The sequence below is a fragment of the Schistocerca nitens genome, chromosome 1 (assembly GCF_023898315.1).
Source record: "Schistocerca nitens isolate TAMUIC-IGC-003100 chromosome 1, iqSchNite1.1, whole genome shotgun sequence".
NCBI classification, from domain to species: Eukaryota; Metazoa; Arthropoda; class Insecta; order Orthoptera; family Acrididae; genus Schistocerca; species Schistocerca nitens.
Genome location: NC_064614.1, coordinates 1,082,272,918 through 1,082,296,225, shown reverse-complemented (window position 1 = coordinate 1,082,296,225; position 23,308 = coordinate 1,082,272,918). Strand labels below are relative to the sequence as shown.

Genomic DNA, 23,308 nt, shown 5'->3' with positions numbered 1-23,308 from the left:
TGTGCAATATCTCACTATTCAGTGGAATGTTCGAAGCATGTGCTGTGTGAAACCAGTTCTTTGTAATTTCTTCTAGTTTTGCGGGTGTAGAATAACTGGCATTCTTTTTTTAATTATTTATTTGGGAATTTGGCTCACTGTTGCTTGCACTTTTCAAGATAGTGTCTTTGCTTCTCCCGATGGCATCAATCATACACACAGGCATTCCTAAACTCTGTACTAATGCAACACATGTTCCACAATCAACTTCAACTCTTTTGAGACTTTTTACCCTCCCTTCCATCAAAAAGGTTTCCCTGTCTCTTTTGGTAACACTTGTTTGTCCATTTAAAAACTTCCACAGGAAACACTCAAGTTTGGAAGAAAAAAAAAGAAAAAAAAACTTCAAAAGGCAACAATCACACTACACGGTACAGACAATAAACCCATGGCACATCAGGTGATGAGAGTAGCTGTGGCGATTGAAATTGACTCACTTCAGTTGTAGCAACAGTTTGTCAGCAATGCCAATATTGTCAACCTTAGCAAGCGACTGACACTATGTTCAGTGCATATATAAACAATAAACAAAATTACAGTATACTATCAAGTTAAAGTGGATGTGCTCTGCATATGATCCTAATCACAAGGCAAAGTTTATAGTGAAACAATATGGCTACAATAATGTAAGGATACTACTTATTGCGTACCACAATGGATTGCGGGATAAAGTTGGTAGTGACAAGAAACAAATGAATGTTCCTCTGAAGTCACACCTTCTTCTGACTTCTGATAAATCAGTTATTCCCATCAGTCACCATGCGAAGTAGAGGTCGCCAGTATCAGGAGACAAATCACAAATTGTTCCCACTTTCACAGATTCAGGTTGGCTGAGTAGAGCGCCCAGGTGCCAAGAAAGAGAACCGTTTAATGTTTGTAAACACAACTTGAAGACCAACACAATGCCAGTGTCAGTTACATCTGTGTTTTTTTCCCACAAACATTGTTTCATAAAGCATAAAGTCATGGGAAAATTATAAATATGTTAATGTAAAAAGAGAGCAAGTTAACATAGTGAACATAGGAAATTTGACAGGAGTGATAAAAAATGTTGTAAACAGCAGGAAAACATTAATTCTGGGAATGTAGGAGTTGGGTCCTACTGTATTGCAAAGAACTTCTCATGACAATATATTAACGTAAACTATTGAAATTATGAGTGAGCCTGTTGATGAAATTCTTAGAGTATATGGTAGTTACAGTTATCCAGACAGTGAAGATAACATTTAAAATTACAGGATGGACGAAATTATTTAAAATGAGCACATTAGAAAGCACTGAGAAATAAAGAACATTTCTGTGTTTAATAGTAGCCGTTCATAATACCACTAACTACTGTATCACAGGAGTGATATTTCCTTTATTTTGTCAGATTCTTATATTTTTAAATATTATTTAGTGCCCATCCTAGGCAACTCAATTTTGCTGCTTATTTAATCAAGCAGGCCTCTCACTTGGCCTCATAAGGCTGAGGGGACTTCGCTACAGACTTTCTGGCCTTATAAAATTTGATGTGGCCACTCAGACTAGTGGTGCTACCCACTAAACAATGAATACCGTCAGTCCTTAAGTTCGGTCTCCTGATTTATTTAGAAGAAAGATAACTGTCAACGTTCTCCATAATCTTCGGACACATTCTATTTTCTGTGGTATTCTAATAAGACCAATATTATCAACTCTTCTGTATAATGTAAGCTGTATGTATTCTTATTTAAAAAGTTGAGATTTTTTAAAGTCATGCCCATATAAAACTGAACTAAAGATCATCTTAACATTTCTGTAATTGGTGCAAATAATGTTTTGCGAAACACAACCCATTCATAACTCCATTCAAAAAAATTTTCACGCCACACTTATTTGTCATTGTTAGTGTCCGCCCCCCTCCCCCCAATGATTTCACTTGCATCACTATAAAATTTACCCTCATCCTCTGAAATTCTTAGTAATGCTGACAGACATATTTAAAAGTAGAAAAAAATTATTTAATAGCTTTTGAAACTGTTACTTCAATCCTGAAGGAGGAAAGGGGACAGGTTTCAGAAGAGATAGCACGTCTCTGACTCCACGTAGAGAGGAAGCCAGTTGGGATACAGTGATCTGACCCTCCTTTCCAAACGTATACCTTTTTCTTCTGTGAGAAAGGAACTAACATTTCCAAAAGTAAGTCTTCAGGCAGTACTAGGAAATTTGACTTTTGGAGGTAACCACTGGCCAGCTATTCTGTCTATGTTTTAACAATCTTTCAAATTAATTTTCCATTTGATACACACTCTGTAAAATTTGTTTGGTAAGTAATTAACTCTTTCACCCTGTGTTTGTAAGGTTCGGCTGACAGATGCTCTTGTTTCATCGCTCCAACTGAAACGTGGAAAAGATGCAGAGCTAGCATGGATAGATGCTCACATAACTACAAGAGAAGCTTCAAAGGATGTAAAACCTGTAGATGCAGATACAGAGAAAGGTATGCTCAAGGCTACTTAATTGCAGTTACAGAAGCTTTCATCTAACCACTCTGATACGTATTTTATCCACTTTATAATATTTGATGTGTGCTGCTTTCCTATTTTTTAGAAACTGTAATTGGTAACTATGTATTATTTTTCTGTCTTTTAGACGAAAAGGACGATGACCAGATATATACACTGGAACCGTTGCCTCTCAATCAGGTAAGATACTCAGCTGTTATCAGTTTAGGTTAAAATAGATATAAGTGCTAAACACAAACGTAACAGATGAAATCTACAAATTACATTAAGATATATGCTGAAATTGCGTATTTCAAGATGAAAACAAAAAAATCGAGTACATACAACCACTTGCATCATAGGACAGACAACCACTCATACCTCATATGAGTATCCCCCTCTGTAATTGAGGCCCCTAATACCCTCTAGAACACTGAGGTTAGACTCGGAGGTAGCCACCCTTGCAGTGGATACCTTCTTACTGTAGACACCTCTAGTGCTGGGCAGGAGAGTTTGCATGCCTCATAGATGCTAAGGACTATATCGGCGGTAGGGTAGCTACAGGCATTTGAGAAGGCCTCCCCTTACTGTATTCACAAGGTGTTGAAGGGTGTTGCTGGTCCTGAAAAAGTGTTAAACGACTTTGTAGTGGAACCGTTCTATTTGAAACTTTCACACCAAACCAAGTATCTAAGCTTCTGTGATGCAAGGCTGTAGGTGACTACCCTATTGTAGCTGAGCTGAATAATACCCTTAACTTATGAAAAGGTGTGGTTATCTGCTTCGATGTAACGGAGATGGACTGTGAAGAGTTCTGTGAAGAAAGGAAAAATATGGGTGTTATGGAAGTGCAGAACTATATGAGGAGAGTCAGTGGCACAGTGAAGAAAACAACAACATTTTTTCTAATACTCAACACTCTAGAATTATCTGAGCATATTCTTGCAGACTACATCTGTCTTAATGCATGGCCTTATGTTCCCAACCCAGTGTGATCTGTCAAATATCAAAGATTTGGAGGTGGCTCAGCTCTCAGGCAACTCTTGTACACTTCCTCCAAAATGTATAAACTGCTCAAAGGATCACCCAGTATGGAGCAGGAAGGAAAGGAAAATTCAGGAGTTGGAAGTTGTGGAACGCATACCCTATTGTGAAGCTAAAATAGCTTTCCAAGCTGTGCAACCTTCGACATTTGCTATTTCTGTTGCTTTGGCATTTAAGAAGCCAGTCTGTCAAATGTGATGGCTCCACGTAAACTCAGACAGACTGCAGATTCAAGTACGAGTAAATGCTCACATCAGTGTACCAGTGGGGAGGATGGGGGTGCTAGCTATGCTTGGACACAAAATTATTTGGAAGTTGTCAACAACAGAATTGGAACCTCAACCACATTCCATCGCACCTATTAGACCATGCAAAGCCTGCATCCTCTCTAACCATGCAAGCAGCTCGTCCCACAAGTAAGAACAAACTTCACACAAAAAGTAATTCATAATCGAAGAAAGGGCAGCAAAACTGTTGTATTGGAAGGAACTCTCCCATTCTGATGGTGATTTTATGGTGGAGAACACTGATGTCAACATTGAGGAACTGGAGAACTGAGCACCATGTCATGTTCCCCCTGACCTTCCTGGTAAATCACCACCACCAAGGGAGGACGACGACAAAGACAACCGCAACTAACCAATGGCTCCGACTGGGACTAACGTGTTTCTGTGGAACTTAAATGGATACTGATCACATTAAAAGAATTGCAGCTCCTGAGCCAGGAGAAACTGTTCTGCATCTGATTATAAGAAACTCATTCTAAAGTCACTGATACAGCCAGATTAAGGGGCTATCACCCCTACAGAATGGATGATGTTACTGAAGACAGGGCTAAGGGGGGAGTGTTTCTGCCGATGACAGATGCCACACTTGTTTGCCCATGTTATGACAACCATACTAGTATTTAAAATCACTTTGTGTTCTTTATACCTTCCATCTTATAATGTGTCAGATGCAGGCCCTGACAGAACTTTTCCGGACGTTGCCTTACCCCTTGCTCATTGTGGGTGACTTCATTGCACACAATGTGCAGTGGGGATTAGCTGCCATTTGCTCCAGTGGTCGAATTATTGAGCTCCTTGCCCGTTGAGAGACTATCTGTCCTTTGAATTCTGGTTAAAAAATTCTTTTCTACAGCTGCACGGTCATCTTCAGCCAATTGATCTTTGTTTTTGCTCCCCAGTCATTGCACATTTAGTTCAGTCTGAAATGATCACAGATTTGCATTTCGATGACCACTTTCCAGTGTGGGTTTGTCTTCTGACTCACAGTTGTCGATAGAAAACCACAAAAATGGATGGTTCAAAGGGCAAATTGGTTGTGATACAGTCAGCAGGCCATCTTCGAACAGCAGGATTGTGCACAGGAGACTGTGGACCATACCACCTGTGTAATCCAACAAGCTGACACACTGGTAGCTTGTCCTATTTTAATATTGGACAGTCTGCGTCTTCCAACAAGCTGACACACTGGTAGCTTGTCCTATTTTAATATTGGACAGTCTGCATCTTGTACTGATGACCATACTCTTTGTTTTTGTTGTGTTTATTTGCATCCCATATTCCACACAAGCTCCATTCAGAACTTTCAGCATGTTATTCACTGTCCACTCACTTTCTGCCACTAATACCATGTCATCAGCAAATCTTATGCCCACTTTTCTCTTTCCACCAATACATATTCCTCTTTTCCCATGTAAGCCTTTCGCAATAATCTCTTCAAGGCATGTGTTAAACAACAGTGGGGAAAGGCAACAACCTTGTCTAACATCTCGTCCAATGCTGCTTCCTTCTGACATTTCATTTCCAATTATTATCCTTAATTTCTGGTGTAAATATAGATTCTGTATCAGTCGTCTCTCTTTTCAATCTACTCCTTTCCTCTTGAAAGTACCTATCAGCTTGTTCCACTGAACTCTGTCAAAAGCTTAATCTAAATCTATAAAACAGCGAAGATTTCTATACCTTTTCCCATGTGTCTTTCCCCTATAGTTCTTGACAGGCCAATAGGATCTCTTGTTCCTTTTCCTCTTGTAAATCCGAACTGCTTCTCTGCAATCCCTCTTTCCTGCTTGTCATATAGCCTTCTGTTCAACACTCTCAGCAACACTATAGCTGCATGAGAAATTAGACTGATGGTCCTATGCTCTTCACATTTTGCAGTGCTTCCTTTTTTCTCTATTGGTATCATAACTGTTGCAAGGAAGTCCTCAGGCCATTCCCCTTTGTCATATATCTCATTACAGAGGTAGAGTATTTTTTTTTCTTGCCTTGTTTCCCAGACTCTTCAACAGTTCTGCTGGCAAATCATTAATTCCGCATGCATTCATCTCCTTCAGTGCCTTTTCTACTTCCGCTTCCACGATGGTGAATCCCTTTCCATCTTCAGGCACATATTGCTCCTCTTCAACCTTAATTTCGCTTTGTATTTTATCCCCCTTATACAGTCATTCAATATATTCTTGCCATCTGTTCAAAACCTCTTCTGCTAGAGTACCATCCACTCTTTCTATTTCTGTGTTATTACTCTTTATTTTACTTTCGAAAACTATCTCACTAGCTAGTCTCTACATCATTTCATACTTACCCTCATTCTCCATTTTCTCTATTTCACCACATTTCTGTTTCATCCATTTTCTCTTGCTTCTTCAGTTTCTCTTCTTAATTCATTATTCAGTTTCCTGTATCTCTTTTTGCTTTCTTCAGTTTCTACATTTTTCCACTTTCTCCACTCTTCTATCTTTTTCAACATGTTTTTTGTTATCCATTCTTTCCTGGTACTTTGAGGTACTCTGTAATTCCTAGTGCTTCTTTGGCAGAGTCCATGAGTCCTTCCCTCATTTTTATCCATTATTCTTTAACACTTTCAACAACACTACCTCTTTCCCATTTCTCCATAAATGTGTTTTCCAAATCTGATGCCTTTCCTACCTCTTTGAGTCTTTCTTTGTTGGTCTTTCTTTTGCTTTAACTCCTCAGACTTTTTTTCAACTTCACTTGTATTCCTCCCACTACTAGGTTGTGGTCTGAATTTATATCCGCTCCTGGATAAGCTTTGGCATTCTTCAAACAGTTTTTAAACCTTTTTTGTATCAGGATGTAGTCCAACTTGTATCTTTCCCTATTCAAATTTGACATCCATGTTGTGTAATGTCTCCTTTTGTGGTGTCCAAATAATGTGTTACCCAAAGTTAATGAATTTTATTTACAGAAACTAATTAGTCGTTCACCCCTCTCATTTCTTATTCCTAATCCAAATTTTCCTACTCTATCTTCATCTCTTTCTTCATCCCCCACTGCATTCCAGTCTCCCATGATGATAATGCAGGCATTTCTATTTTCTTTCTCGATGAGTTCTAGTATTTTCTCAAAATATTCTTCCACTTCCTCATCTCTACGCTGGCTGGTTGGCATATATACCTGTATTAACAACAGATCTTTTGAACTACCCTTCAGTGGTATCTTCATCAGTCTTCCATCAATAGATAGTACCATCATTACTTTATTTTTCAGCTTTTTCTCTATCAGTATTCCTACACCGTTTAACTACGTAATAAGGAGGTCTGCATTTTCCAGTCTCCATGTAGGAATTGGAATCTGCTCTGCCTGCAGCCAGAGACACCGCTTCAAGATTGGAGATTCAGTTCAAAATGGAACGCAAAAGTGACAAAAAGCAAAGGTTAATAGAGATTCGCGCATCTATGAAAAGATCTGTGTGCAAAGCATCCAACAGCTACCATCGTCATACCTAAGCAAAAGATCTGGCAGACAACCCAAGAAAATTTCAGTCGTGTGTAAAATTGCTTAGCAGGTTTAAGGCTTCCATTCAGTCCCTTGTCAACCAGACTGGTGTGGCAGTTGAAGATAGCAAAATGAAAGCTGAAGTTTTAAATTTCACATTCAAGAAATTGTTCACACTTGAGAATCCTGTATGGACAAGATAATAAAAAGCATACCTAGTGTAGAGAAACAATTGGAAGATTTGAAAGCAGATAAATCGCCAGGTCCGGATGGAATCCCAGTTTGATTTTACAAAGAGTACTCTGCAGCATTGGCCCCTTATTTAACTTGCACTTATCGTGCATTCTTGCCCAGCAGAGAATCCCAAGCAAGTGGAAAAAAGCGCAGGTGACTCTAGCATATAAGAAGGGTAAAAAAACGGACCCGCAAAATTACAGACCAATGTCCCTAACTTCAGTTTGCTGCAGAATCCTTGAAAATATTCTCAGTTCGAATATAATAAACTTTCTTGAGACTGAGAAGCGTATGCACGTTAATCAGCTGGTTTTAGAAAGCATCACTCATGTGAAACTCAGCTTGCCCTTCTCTCACATGTTATACTGAGAATTATGGATGAAGAGCAACAGGCAGATTCCATATTTCTAGATTTCCGGAAAGCATTTGACACGGCACCCCATTGCAGGCTGTAAACAAAGGTACAAGCATATGGAATAAGTTCACAGATATGCGAGTGTCTTGAAGACTTCTTAAGTAATAGAACATAGTGTGTTGTCCTCAATAGCAAGTGTTCATCTGAGACAAGAGTATTATCAGGAGTACCCCAAGGAAGTGTGATAGGACCACTGTTGTTCTCTGTAGACATAAATGACTTGGCAGACAGGGTATGCATCAATCTCGGTTGTTTGCTGATGATGCCGTGGTGTATGGTAAGGTGTCAAAGTTAAGTGACTGTAGGAAGATACAAGACAACATAGACAAAATTTCCAATTGGTGTGATGAATGGCAGCTAGCCCTAAATGTGGAAAAATGTAAGTTGATGTGGATGAGTAGGAAGACCAAATTTGTAATGTTCGGATACAGTATTACTACTGCCCTGCTTGACACAGTCAAGTCGTTTAAATGTCTGGACATTACTTACAAAGCAACAAAAGGTGGAATGAGCACGTGAGAATTGTGGTATGGAATGTGAATGGCCAACTTTGGTTTATTGAGAGAATTTTAGGAAAGAGTGGTTCACCTGTAAAGGAGATCGCGTATAGAATGCCGGGGCGGCCTATTCCAAGTGTTTGGGGTCCCTACCAGGTTGGATTGAAGGAAGACATTGAAGCAATTCAGAGACGGGCTGCTAGATTTTTTATTGGTAGGTTCGAACAACAAGTAAGTGCTTCAGAGATGCTTCAGGAACCCAAATGGGAGACACTGGAAGGAAAGCTACATTCTTTTCAAGAAACACTAATGAGAAACTTTAGAGAACTGGAATTTGAAGCTGACCGCCGAACAGTAGTACTGCCTCCAACATACATTGCACATAAGGACCATGAAGATAAAATACTAGAAATTAGGGCTCATATGAGGGCATGCAGACAGTCATTTTTCCCTTGCTCTGTTTGCGAGTGGAACATGAAATGAAATGACAAGCAGTGGTACAGGGCACACACTGCCATGCACCGTGCGGTGGCTTGTGGAGTATTGATGTAGATGTAGATCAGATTCATTATGCCATGCTCCATCATGTGTGCCCTGGAGCCTAAAGCAAGCTCCTATCTTCTTTCAGTCAGACATGATTTGACGGACAGTACCCCATGACTTGGAAGGATGCAATGTTAGTTCCATTAGGAAAACCAGGCAAGGGAGCATATCGACCATAATAGTTGCCAGAGTGTGGTCCTTACCAGTTGTATAGGTAAGACATTGTAGCATACGGTCTACTGCTACATCATGTGGCTCCTTGACTTTCGAAGTCACTCGTATTGCTCCCAGTGCTGTTCAAGGTGCTACCATTCAGCCCTTGATGACCATGATAAACATGCTTTCAGTGCTAAGTGTTTCACTTCATTAACAAACCTGCTTTCAGATTTGGGCGTGACTGTAATTATGACATGACACTGTTTGCTGTAGGTGCTAGGTACTTCAAAATGTCTACTTCGTCTAGGCAGCATGGAAGTCATCACTTACACGGACAGGAATGGAATATAAGTTGTATGTCGTTCCTAAGGTCCATATATTCAGAAGACCAACGGATTGCAAGTTAGGTGCACATCATGCATCCAGCAGTGTTTTCCACAGATGCTGCAAGGAGCCAGCAACTTAATTAAAAGGATTCAATCCAGTCACCAAATACAACAGATGGGATGACATGATGTTTTCAGCAAATGTGTACTTTTACTGGGATGGCACAACCCAACAGTGAGTTGAGAACAACTGAGAGGAACTCAATAGCTGGAAAAATTCCAGACCGAACTGAAGTAAACATTTGGCAACATTCAGTAGCAAAACCACTTAATGGAAGAACAATTGAAGACCAGGGCCCAATGTTAGGGGAAGTGACAAGGTTTTAAATACAAAATGTTTTGGCCCTATACCACATTGTGAATCAGACAGAAGCCGACAGACTCTCACACTTGATGAAAGGAAACAATTGAAAGTCCAGTGCAGAATAACAATAATGATATGAAAAGGATAGATTGCTTCTCACCACATTGAGTCGCAGACAGGCATAATGAAAATGACTGACAAATATTTAAACTTCAGAGAATGGTGAGAGTTAATCAAAACCCTGGCAGAGAATATGATTCAGTTTCTCCAGTCCTGGATGGTACTGAGTCACAAGAGGATTGCTCCTTTGTGGTCAGGGAAGTGGGTACCGTATTTACTCGAATCTAAGCCGCACTTTTTTCCAGTTTTTGTGATCCAAAAAACTGCCTGCGGCTTAGAATAGAGTGCAAAGTAAGCGGAAGTTGAAACTTCCTGGCAGATTAAAACTGTGTGCCCGACCGAGACTCGAACTCGGGACCTTTGCCTTTCGCGGGCAAGTGCTCTACCATCTGAGCTACCGAAGCACGACTCACGCCCGGTACTCACAGCTTTACTTCGTGCTTCGTTAGCTCAGATGGTAGAGCACTTGCCCGCGAAAGGCAAAGGTCCCGAGTTCGAGTCTCGGTCGGGCACACATTTTTAATCTGCCAGGAAGTTTCATATCAGCGCACACTCGGCTGCAGAGTGAAAATCTCATTCTGGAAACATCCCCCAGGTTGTGTGTGGCTAAGCCATGTCTCCGCAATATCCTTTTTTTCAGTAATGCTAGTTCTGCAAGGTTCGCAGGAGAGCTTCTGTAAAGTTTGGAAGGTAGGAGACGAGGTACTGGCAGAAGTAAAGCTGTGAGTACCGGGTGTGAGTCGTGCTTCGGTAGCTCAGATGGTAGAGCACTTGCCCGCGAAAGGCAAAGGTCCCGAGTTCAAGTCTCAGTCGGGCACACAGTTTTAATCTGCCAGGAAGTTTCATATCAGCGCACACTCCGCTGCAGAATGAAAATCTCATTCTGTAAGCGGAAGTTCTGAAAAATGTTGGTAGGTGCCGTCGAATATATGTAGCACTACACAGGCATGCTTTGCAGGCACAAAGATACATACTGGCGCCAAAACCTCTGAGTCAGTAAATAAAAAAGGGGTGGAAGACGAGCTTTTTTTCTCCGCCCCGAGTTTCGACCACTTCATTTTCATACATTATCCAACGAAGTAAATACATATTCCGTATTGCTCATCTTCGAAAGTAGCAGCATTTCAATGTACTACGAAAATCCGACTGGCAAGACTGTTTGGGATGTGTGTCAATATGGCCAACTCTATTTTCTGAATTTTTTCCTACCTGTGAGAAGAGATGGTTGCTAATAGGAACTTTTATGAATTGAATTGTGAATCACTTGCAGTATTCTCTTCACCATAAGAATAATACGAATATAAACATTTTGTCATGTATTCTTTCGTGTTTGCTGCTATCTCATTTAAATCCTGTCTGCCCAATAAACTACGAAACTAGAGTGAGACAACAGCAAACGTGGAAGAATATACATATCATGTCATGTTTATATTCATATTATTCTTATGCCTAATAGTGATACAGTCAGAAATGAAGCATGGCAATTGACTAGATTTTTAAATCTAAGATGACTCTTAATTTCTGTGCAGAATGTAATGTACTAAAGAGGCGCCTGCAAAGATTTTCAAATGGAGAAAAATTTTCGCTAAACTCCCGTTCAGAACATCTTCTATCATTCGCAGTCTATTATTTGGTTCTTGTTGATCATTATCAAAGAAAGCAGCAGTGTAAGTAACAACAAATAGCAGTCTCTTGCCATTGTTTCGCTAATGAGATGATTCCTTTCTTTTTTTTTTATTATTGTAAGAGGCGGTAGCGCGCACAAAAGCAAACCATGCTGTGAGCGGCGACAAGTCGTAAACACACATTATCAGAATGCGACAAACAATGCATGACACAGTACAGTAATGCATTTTCAGCTTAGAGTGACGTAAACACCTATAACAAAGAGAACGGCACTTATCAGATCAAAGAAAAATAAGCAATCAATTCAAACCAGACGAAGCACGTGAAAAAGGAAGGGTACCCGTATAAATATGAACAGAGTGTCTGATGCATAGCAATGGCTACCTGGTAAAGCTTAACTGCTAAGCTTACAACTTGAACCAAACTGCTGTAGCTGTATCATCATTCATTTGACCTAAATTGTGTGTCATATTACAATGGACCAACTTTGTTTTGATTCGGAGGTACGACCGAAAACTTTTCTCTACCCTTGAATTTCAAGTCTCAAATTTCAGGTGCGGCTTAGATTCGGGAAATTTTTTTTTCCTTGATTTCAAGTCTCATTTTCAGGTGTGGCTTAGATTCAAGTGCAGCTTAGATTTGAGTAAATACGGTATGCAAGAGGTGGTAGGCGACTGAAGAGGCAAGACATGGGAGATAAGTTTGTGGACAAGGTCGCGAGGGTAATTTCAGTCTGTGAAGACCTCAGTGAGACCCTAGGCATATTTGGAGAGGGATTGCTCATCATACAGATGTGATGACTTCAGGTGGCTAGGCTGTATGGAAGGGACTTCTTACTGTGGAATGAGCAGCAGCTGTCGAAGTGGAGGTATTTTTGGTTGTTGGTAGGTTTGGTGTGGACAGAGGTACTGATGTGAGGTGGATGTCAACATCAAGGAATTTGGCTTGTTGGGTTGATGAGGACCAGGTGAAGTGAATGGGCAGAACATGAGGTTGTGCAGAAATGTGGGTAGCATGTCGTCACCCTCAGTCCAAATCACAAAGATGTCGTCAGAGAATCTCAACCAGGTATGGATTGGGATTATGGGTTGTTGGGAAAGGTTCCTCTAAAGGACCCATGTATATGTTGCCATATGGTGCCCATTGCTGTACCGCAAATTTGTTTGCATGTGATGCCTTCAAAGGAGAAGTAAAATTGAGTGAGAATACAGTTGGTCATAGTGACCAGGAAGGAGGTTGTAGGTTGGGAGACACTCAGACCCCAGCGCCCAAAGACAGTGGCCTTGCCTGTGTGAGTTGGGTTAATGTGAATGTGTGTGTGTGTGTGTGTGTGTGTGTGTGTGTGTGTGTGTTTCTATTTTGGAGGGCTTTTTTGTACGAAAGCTTAAACATTTAGCAGTCTTTTTTTCTTTGCGCCTGTGTATGACTCAGTGCCTCTTGTATGTGCTCAGTAGCAATCTATCCTTTTCATAGTGTTGTTACTTGATGATAGGAGTCACAGAAGACTGTATAATGCTCATCTGTCAAAGCATGTCATAATGACAGAGGAATTCACTGAGTAGTGCCAGCACATTGAGAAAATGCAACAGAAAGTGGGGCCTATGGCAATTGTAGAGCACAACCATGACTTCACCTCTCTCATATGCCATATAGTAAGAGAAGAGATACAGCAGTTTCTGGCAGCCATAAATGGCAAACTGAGTACACAACAGATAGCAACCATGAATATTGATGCCGTATTTCAAAAAGCATTAGCGAATGCTGAAAAAGACGTGCATTGATAATTAGTACAAACCTCCACCACAAGATGAATGCACCATGGAAAATGACTTAGCCAAATCTGACTTATGCTGCAGTTGTCAAACAATAACCATGCATAAAACCAAAGCAGGTACCCCCATCTCTTCTGCCAAGTATAACTCCCCACGAAAGAACAGATAATTGGAGACTGAAAGACAACACACATCATGTGTCCACTGTCAGTATCCTGGACACACATGTTATTGAAGAGAAAGAAGACAAATGTTTGACGACTGTTATGCCAAAAAGTGGCCATACTCTGGAATAAGTCGCTCTCCCTCACGTGCTAGCTGTTCCTGTCGCTGTACAGAGGTACCAGCCAATCAGCTAACTGCTGAAATCAAGAAGACTAACCAAGGTGACTATCTATGGAGGTGAGGTTGGCACAGATAAAAACCTTCATGGCCAACAGTTACTAAGATCTCAAGAAATCCCGTCCACGAACTAGTTGTTCAAGGACTCCTTTTCCTGTAATGTCGCCAGGTAAAGAAGACGATATGAAAGCAGTTGTGGTGAAGGTCACAAACGGGAACAGTTGACAGGAATATGTGTTGCAAGAATAAATATCACTAACAGAACACAGCCTTTCGAATTTGTCATTTTAACAGATTGTAATTACATCTACTTCTACATTGATACTCCGCAGTCCATCTTATGGTGCATGTGGAGGGTACCCGGTACCATTACTTGTCATTTACTTTCCTGTTCCACTCGCAAATAGAGCAAGGGAAAAAGACTGTCTGTATGCCTTCATATGAGCCCTAATTTCTCTTATCTCATTTTCATGGTCCTTATGTGCAGTGTGTATTGGAGGGAACAGAATCGTTCTGCAGTCAGCTTCAAATGCCCATTCTCTAAATTTTCTAAGTAGCGTTTCTCGAAAACATCTTCACCTTACCCCTAGATATTCCCTTTTGACTTCCCGAAAATCTGTGTAACACTTGCATGCTATTCTTGGGTGGGACTTCTTTGCAGGCATCACAAGCAGTCGTAGACAGGCAAAGTTATTTCAACCAGCACACATAACAAGATTACTCTGGGCGGTTGATTGCCGCTGAAGACGTATGATCCCACAGTAATCAGCAAGACAAGTCCCAGATGCTCAGTTAAAACAGTGAAGATATTGTTGAATGCAGAAAGCTGCTTGGGCTCACATAAGAAATCTATGTACCAGTATCAATCATAAGCATAACAGGTGGTCAAGCAGAACTTTTGGCTCACTAATTGTTACGAGCTGCTTTCATATCTGTAGGAAAGTGCTTGCCAATGGCTGACCCAATCCAGGATGGACAGTTCAGTGTCATTGATGAAGAATCTTGCTTTGCTGGCACTACAGACAATGCAGTGCGAGAAATTACTATCAAACTGCCAATAGAATCTGGCCTGTCCGAGGAACAGCGTCAGGAAACATTAGCCGTTCTGTGCCAATTTTTGGATGCTTTCAAATCCAGAGTGAGGAAAGGACAGGTCAAGTGGTCCATGGGAAAACATTGTATCAACACTGGGGATCATTCACCAATTAGCCACTGCTCATATAAGATGTCGATAGCTGAATGAAGCATGAGTTGAGAGAAATGGAGATGATGCTGCTAGATGACATTATTGAACTTACAGACTTTTTTGAGCCTCTCCTGTGATCCTTGTGAAGGAGGAGGAGGAGGAGGATGATGATGATGGCATGTTGCATTAACTGCTGATCACTGAAATCACAAAAAAAAGATGTTTACCCTAGATTGCTTGAAAGGAGCACAGTATTTCCAAAGTACTGACTTGCGAACAGGCTACTTGCAACTCAAGGTTGAGAAGGCTGACTACGAAAAGTCTGCCTTCACAACACCCAACTGCATCTATAAGTTAAAAATGATGCCGGTTGGACTATGTGATGATGTGATGACCCTGGATGGACAATATGCTTTGATAGTTTAAATAATGACAAGTCTTTGCTATCTGAATGACAATGTCATTTTTCTAAAGACATTTGAAGAATTGGATAACATTGTCATTTTCTACGCCTCCTGACGACTGTCTTGAAATGTGTTCAGAGAGCAGACCTCCATCTGTGCCTGAGAAAGGGCCTCTTTATAGCCCAAGAAATAAAACTCTTGGGGTATGTAGTTAATGGCGATAATACCTATCCAGAGAAAATAAGAGGAGTCTCAAATTTTCCGATTTCAAGGCAAATTTTTGATGTGACAAGTTTTCTCAGAATCTGCTCATACTCCCGGTGATTCATAAAGGAATGTACCAAGGCATGTTCCTTGTGAACTACTGAAAGGAGACTCCAAATTTTCCTGGAAGAAGGTGTAAGAAAGTTCTTTCCATGTCCTTAAGGAGACGATAAAATTTTCTCCTTAGTATTGTATGACAAGAGTGCCAAGATGGAACTTTACAATCCAGCAGGTATGGGATAGGTGCAGTTCTAGCGCAAACTCGGGTAGGCGTTGAAAAGGTAATAGCTTGTGCTTCAAGAAGTACATGCAAAGTCTGAAATGAACTTCTTTGCAGCTGAGAAAGCTTGGGCCATCAAAATTTTGATGGACAACCATTCTCTATGCTGACTAATTAGTCCAAAGCATCCATTGGATTGATTTATGAGATGGGCACTGGGCTTCAAAGGTATGTGTCATAATGGCAGATATGTCACGTATGTGCATTGATGTCAAACAGATTGATTTCATCGTAGTGCTGCCCGTCATGACATACTCATCCTATAAAACCACAGTGAAGAAAAACACTACAAGACTCACACTGGTTTTTCTGTCCTGCAGGCATGGTGCCGAAACAACAATAGATACACTGTTCCTATTTCAACCAGATGATACTCAGAATGACTACTTGAGACACTTCATCACCAGGGCCAAAATTGCAAGACAGCTGGCTTGCATATGATTCCTGGACACTTACAAGAAGGACCAAGAGCACTTTAATGCCAAACATCGTCCATAAGATACAGCCCATGGGACTGGTATGGATTTTTATACTGTACGGAAAGTGGTACTATTGGAAAAGTTACTAAAAGGCTGCTTTAGGCCATGTAGGAACTTTTATTGCTAGTCTTACCTTACATACAAAGTTGAGGATCATGATCTTTCATCAAGAAGACAGATATGCAGAGACATTCATGTCCTCCATATGAAGCCCTACTACATTCCTGAGGTGCAAATTGATGATCGGGGCTTTTCATTCAAGAGAACTGAACATCTGTTTCATGATAACTAAGCTCTGACCATAGGGCTACTTTTGATACACATCCTAATCTAGAGGATGTGACAATGTGACCCAAATGGAAGGATCCTTCGGTGTTGCCATACGTAGGACCACTGACAAGATATGGGTGCTGTAGTCGGCTCCAAGGGGTACTCCTGAAACAGCAGGTCACTGTTGCTTCAGGAGAGGAAGCAATGCCACGAATTGTGCTGCTTGCAATATGGCATAGTGATTAGTGTTGCTGATTGGCATGCTGTGGGCCACCAGTTCCAATCTCATCATATACATGTATTTCTTATGTAATATTTATCATTTTCAGAATATTCTCAAAATTTCGTATGCTTTTAATGTTTGCAAATTTTGGAATATTTTATGTTTGTATGAACAGCAGCACTCTCCATCAAGGAGGCAGTTCTATTCTGTTTGTATATTAGTGTCCATGATGAATATGCTTTCACTGCTAAGCGTTCTGCTCGATTGATAACCTTGCTTTCGGATTTGGACTTCATTGTCGTTATCACACGACAATATGAGGTGCTATCCAAAATTTTCGGGACTGGTGCTGCCATCTGTTGAAAACCTTACCTTTGGACTAATGGTCATCATCATCCTGGAAGTAGTTCCCATCCGCATATACACACCGGTCCCAGCACTTCTGCCACTGGTCAAACGTTTTCTGGAAGTCCTGTTCTTTGAGGGTGTTTATCACCGCCAGCGATGCTTCGTGAATCCTCTCTAGTGTGTCGAACCGATGACCTTTCAACTTGAGCTTCAGTTTTGGGAATAGCACAAAGTCTCAAGGCGTCAAATCGGGCGAGTATGGTGGGTGGGGTACAACCGCCATGTTGTTTTTTGCCAAAAAGGTCAGCAAGGACGTGTGAAAGGGCGCATTGTCGTGATGCAGCAGCCAGTTCCCCTGACGCCAAAGTTTGGGCCATCGTCGCCACACATTTTCACGGACCTGTTCACAAAATGTCACAGTAGTAGGTGGAATTCACTGTTTGGTTGGGTGGGATGTATTCTTTGTGCACAATTCCCTTGGTATCAAAGCAAACGATGATCATGCTCTTCACTTGTCTCGCTTTTTTGGGTCTTGGAGAACCCGGGCTCTTCCATTGGGACAATTGTTACTTTGTCTCTGGGTCATAACCGTAAATCCAGCTCTCGTCACTGGTGATAACCCGAGACAAGAAGGTTGGATCATCAGATGTGGTCTGATGAAGGTCCATGCACACTTCAACACGCTGTGCCTTCTGATCAGGAGTCAAGATCCTTGGCACAAATTTTGTGGTGACACGATGCTTGCTCAATTTATCAGTTAACATTCGTTGACATGTCTCGTAACCAGTAACCACTTCATCTGCAGGGTCTTAAAAGGTTAAACGTCAATCTGCACGAATCAGTTGTTGAAGTTTGGCAACAATGTCTGGTGTTGCGCGGCTAATGGGCCTTCCAGTGTGAGCATCATCATCGACGTGTGAATGGCCGGCCCTGAACTGAGCATGCCACTCAAACACACATGTATGGCTCATGCTCTGTCCCCCAAACACTTGTATCATTGCAAGGGGCTCCGTAGCACTTTTCCTGAGATTTCACACATAGTTTAATACACATGCGCTGTTCTGTTCACGCATCCATTGTAAAATCGCCACACGCCAAACACAGAGTATTAGAGAAATCACTGGACTCGCAACACGTCCTCCCAGCTGAATGCCAGTCCGCACACTGACTCATCAGATATGCAGCTCTCGCCACCTAGTGGTGCAAAGATCTACTACTCCTACTTTCCAGATGGCAACACCAGTCCCGAAAATTTTGGATTTCACCTCGTACATTTAATTTATTCATATCTTGCATGACTTTTGATGAATAATTCCACTTGTCATTAAATTACAGATCTCAGGTCACCAAACAGCATTCATCAATGAATTAAAGCTTTCTGATTTCAAGCAAGTGCTCACAAAGGCCAATATCAGCTCTGAAATATCTGGAGGTGTTCTCTGGTGCTGTAATGGAACAGTGGCTGTGCGAAGGGTAAATATTTTTAATTTGTTTTATGACGCTTAGTATATATTAAGATTTATTTGTATTTATTCAATCCCTTCATCCTGAAGAAAGGCAAATTCTTCAATTTATTGTTTGATATGAAAGTAACCGCTTTAAAAATTGTTAAGAAATAATAGTGGAGCAGTTGATACAACACCAAAGTTTTTATTAGAATTTCAAAAAGCAATTAGAGCAATTCTAGTTGATAAATGCTGGTATAGTTAGATAGTCAATAGTACGAAAAGGAAGAGAAGAAAAATAGTAGATGAATATGGACTGGGGGAAATGAATTAAAGAGAAAGTTGCCTGGTAGAGTTCTGCACAGAGCATAATTGAATCATCGCTGACACTAGGTTTAAGAATCATAAAAGAAAGTTGTTTATGTGGAAGAGACCTATAGACACCGGAAGGTTTCACATTGATTGCATAATGACAAGACAGAGATTTAGGAAGCAGATTTAAAATTGTAAGACAGGGTTGTAGCCTATCCTTGATGTTATTCAATCTGTGCGTTAATCAAGCAGTAAAGGAAACCAAAGAAAAACTTGGAGTAGGAATTAAAGTTTAGGGAAAATAAATGAAAACTTTGAGGTTTGCTGAAGACATTGTAATCCTGTCAGACACAGCCAACAGCTTGGAAGAGCAGTTGAACAGAATTTACATTGTCTTGGAAGGAGGACAGAAGTAATACATCAACAAAAGCAAAACAAGGGTAATGGAATGTAGCCGAATTAAATCAAGTGATTCTAAGGGAGTTGTATTAGGAAACAAAACACTTAAAAGTAGTAGATTAGAAGAAAAGCATTTCTGAAGAAGAGAAATTTATTAACATTGAATGTAGATTTAAGTGTTAGGAAGTCATTTCTGGAAGTATTTGTCTGGAGGGTAGCCATGTATGTGAGAAATGGATGGTAAACAGTTTAGCCAAGAAGAGAATAAAATCTTTTGAAATATGGCACTACAGAAGAATTTTGAAGATTAGATGGTTATATTATGTAACTAATAAGGAGGTTCTCAACAGAATTTTGGAGACAAGAAATTTGTGGCACAGCTTGACCACAAAAGAAGGGATTGGTTGATACAACACATTCTGAGACATCAAGGGATCATCAGTTTACTATTGGAGGGCAATGTGGTGGTGGGGGGTAAAAATTGTAGAAGGAGACAAAGAGATGAATGTAGTAAGCAGATGCAGAAGGATGTAGGTTGCAGTAATTACTCGGGGATGAAAAGGCTCGCACAGCATGGAGAACTGCATCGAACCAGTCTTCAGACTAAAGACCACAACAGCAACAGTCAACACAAGACTATAACAAACTCATAGGGTTGTTCTCTATTACTTAGTTATTAGACTGAATGTCACCTGTGGGAAACACACACAAGTCTGGAATTGAGATATAATTATTCAGATGAAACAAAATATTTAAAATTGCTTGATCCAGGGTATTAATGACAGTAGCCCAATGAAGTTTTAGAATTATTAAATCAGTGGAATGAACTATGTTAAGTCTCCTTCAGGATCCCACAAAACAAGAATCAGAGAAGTGACTGCAACAATTTACTAGTTGACTATGATATATCTAATACGACACTCAAGATTTGATACCAGGGAGACGTGTCCGTTTAACCCACCCATTTTGGCCAAAATTTCAATGAGGATAGCGCTTCACTTTGAGTAAGAGGTGAAAAACATATTTGTAAGATATATAATAACTTTCTATGTAACTAAAAGCCAAAAGTTTCCATTGCTCCGAACTAATATATTTACTGTGACTAGTGAACAACCTAACATGGCTCTGTGGGTTGTACAAATTTGACTAAAAGCAAAGAGCAAATCAAAAGTAATAGCTTTTCACCACCTAGAGATTGTGTCTGATTGAAAAGTAACAAATTACGTAAAAAAATAACTGGTGATTTAGAATGAAATTGGGTGGATTGGTAATGTGTTTTTGACTAGTAGCTTGTAATAAGTTGAAGAAATGTTGAAAACTCTTGTTAATGGTAAATGCTTTGCTTTGTTGGGGTTGCAGGGTTTTGATTTCATTGCATTGACTGTGTAATATTACTTATATTTAGTTTTGCTCATCATTAACTTTCATTATGTTTCAGCATGACACTGGCAGAGTCACCTTAGAAGGCTGTTTATCAGAAGACTATTATAACGTCCGAGACTTACTCTATGAGCAGTATGCCATTGTCTGAAATCTGTTGGTATTGTTAAAGGAAGATTATCAAAATGTTGGTGAACTTGAAGACCATCACCTGTGGCACTGAGTGTCAATGATACAATTGAAAAGGATTGTATTTTGTGGAGCACGTATTTGTCAGCAGCTAATTTTTAAAGTCTGCTTTGTACACTTTGCTGGAAATATTGGAGATGATCAGGAGATTCACCTGTATATGGACTTGTAAATATCAATAACATTGTCTACTGCTGAGCAGTGACATAAGCCATTTCTGCAAGGTTTATATTTGAGATTCCACAAGGGATACAATTTTGTATATATTACTTTTTTTCAATCAGAGTGAAATCACAATCTTCCCTTTTGTGATGCTGATTCCTTGAGGAATTGTTAATGCACAAGTGTTATTTTCTTGGATGCAGATCAGTCATGTGTTTGTCTTGTATTCAGCACAGTGTATAGTCTAAACAACTGAAAATTGTGCAGAAAAAAAAACCATCAAAAACTATGTTAATATTTGGTGAATTTCTTGTGCCTAAAAGTTATTGATCCCCCACTTCTCTGAAACTTGTGGTGACAGGTATAAATATCAGTTTCATGAAGTTGCTGATTGTCATTTCAGTTGCCTGGTCCAACAACAAGTTTGTTTACTCTTTAAAATGTTTTAATCCAACATTAAGAATATGTTGTGAAAATGGCACAGTTTAAGCTACCTTGAATGGGGTAGATCTAGTACTATATGTTTTATTGGTGTTTAATGTGTTCATACTATAGCTTTATTCCTACTGATTTACTGTCTGATTTTTTCCTGTTATTTCATGTGCATGTAATGGGATGCATATGTTGTTTGGATAAAAAATGGACTTAACACTGTTTATTTTGGTCCGTACCAAGGATAAACCATGATGGAAATTGCAAGGTGAAAGAAGATAAGGAATGACACATGAAAGATTGGAAAAAATTGGGTTGGCATTCATACAGATGCTTTTGAAAATAAATAAACTGCAGCTGTTATTCATAAGTCAACAAGTAATGTAATATATGTGATGAACTCAAGAACAGGGGGAGTATTATTTATTGGATGAGAGAGAGAGAAAATTAATGCTGAGAAGTGGAAAATAAAATGATCAAAATATTCAGAATGGAAAGGAGTTGTAAGCTGTAAAAGATGAGGAGCTAAGACAAACAGATGTATAACCAAGGACAACCATAGGAAAAAGCTAATGAAAGACACTCTTGTTACAGTTGTGCTTTTACAATTTTTGTTCAAAATAAATAAGTACGTCAGATGGACAGGCTTGAAGTGATCAGTAAAAAGGCTGAGATTAACTAGTGTCAAAGGATTCTTGTGGACAGCAGTTAAAATTTGAAGAATTGCAGGTTGCAGGACATTCTGCTGATGAAACTGAGATCTTGGTACCAGTTATGGTTACTCATTGCTTTTAGGTGTTAATTACTATAATCAGTCACTTTCATTTTTTAACTCTTTATTTATTTACAATAAATGGCTAGGATTGGACAGTAAAACTAGTTATAAACTGTAAATAAATGATACAAAAACAAAAAGTTACTGGTTATGGTCATTACAGTTATACATACAACAAGTGAAATTGTTTTCACCAAAAGAATAACACTAGAATCATAAAAAAAAGTCTCCAGTATCAAGCACAATATATGTGTGTGTTGGGGGGGGGGGGGGGGGGGAGAAAGAGATACCAGGGAAAACTCATTTTGATGAATACACTGAATAAGAGCAAGTTGAATATTATTTGCAGCGATTCTTCCCAATGATAAAGAATTTCCATTAACTTGTTCATCTCAGATTTTCATTCAGATTTCTATCCCTCACATGACAGTAGTTATTTTATAAAAGACGGTTTCACCAAGCGTCTTTCGCAGCATATCCAATAACAATAAGAATATCTCAGTTCATTGATTCAACTTTCGTTAGATTTTCGTCTATATTCCTCTCTGAAAAAAGTTGCTGGGTTGGATTTATTTTGAAAATCCCACGTGCCATCTTAAAGAAAATATAGTTCACCTTGGCGATATGCTACTAACAACCAGTAGCAGTATGGACTGCGCAACCGGACACGTTCGTTGCGCTGCACGAGACGAGTGCCCGACATAGGCAATACATTCCATAATTAATTTTATTGCAAATTCAAAAGACTATCGGCCGTAAAGTTATGGGCCTTCACGTGTCTATGAGGTGCATAACCGATCGCAATAGACCCATCACTTCAGTTTTTATTTTTTTACAAGTAATCTATGACACTTGTCTGTAATTTTACTAGGCTTGCATTTATTTTATGTATTCACTTATGGCGAGTACGTACACCAATCGACATTAGCAATTGTTTCAGCCTCAGTATCTTGTTTTAATTTTAGTAGCACAAAATAAATAAATACTTAACTGTAATAACATGTTTTTACTGATAACGTTGAATGATTGCACATTACAAAGGTAGAAAATGGACCCTCCTAGTGCGACTTCATA

General features: G+C 39.8%; 1 protein-coding gene across 1 annotated transcript in view; it reads left to right on the top strand.

The window, feature by feature from the left end:
• The window catches only part of LOC126198460 (probable cleavage and polyadenylation specificity factor subunit 2), a 174,685-nt gene extending 152,264 nt beyond the window's left edge, over positions 1–22,421 (top strand). The window contains exons 13-16 of the mRNA XM_049934804.1: positions 2,362–2,500; positions 2,653–2,705; positions 18,476–18,613; positions 20,735–22,421. Of these exons, the coding sequence (XP_049790761.1) occupies positions 2,362–2,500; positions 2,653–2,705; positions 18,476–18,613; positions 20,735–20,827 (423 nt within the window). The 3' untranslated portion in view covers positions 20,828–22,421. The remainder of the gene's footprint in view (positions 1–2,361; positions 2,501–2,652; positions 2,706–18,475; positions 18,614–20,734) is intronic.
• The last annotated feature ends 887 nt before the right edge of the window (positions 22,422–23,308 follow it).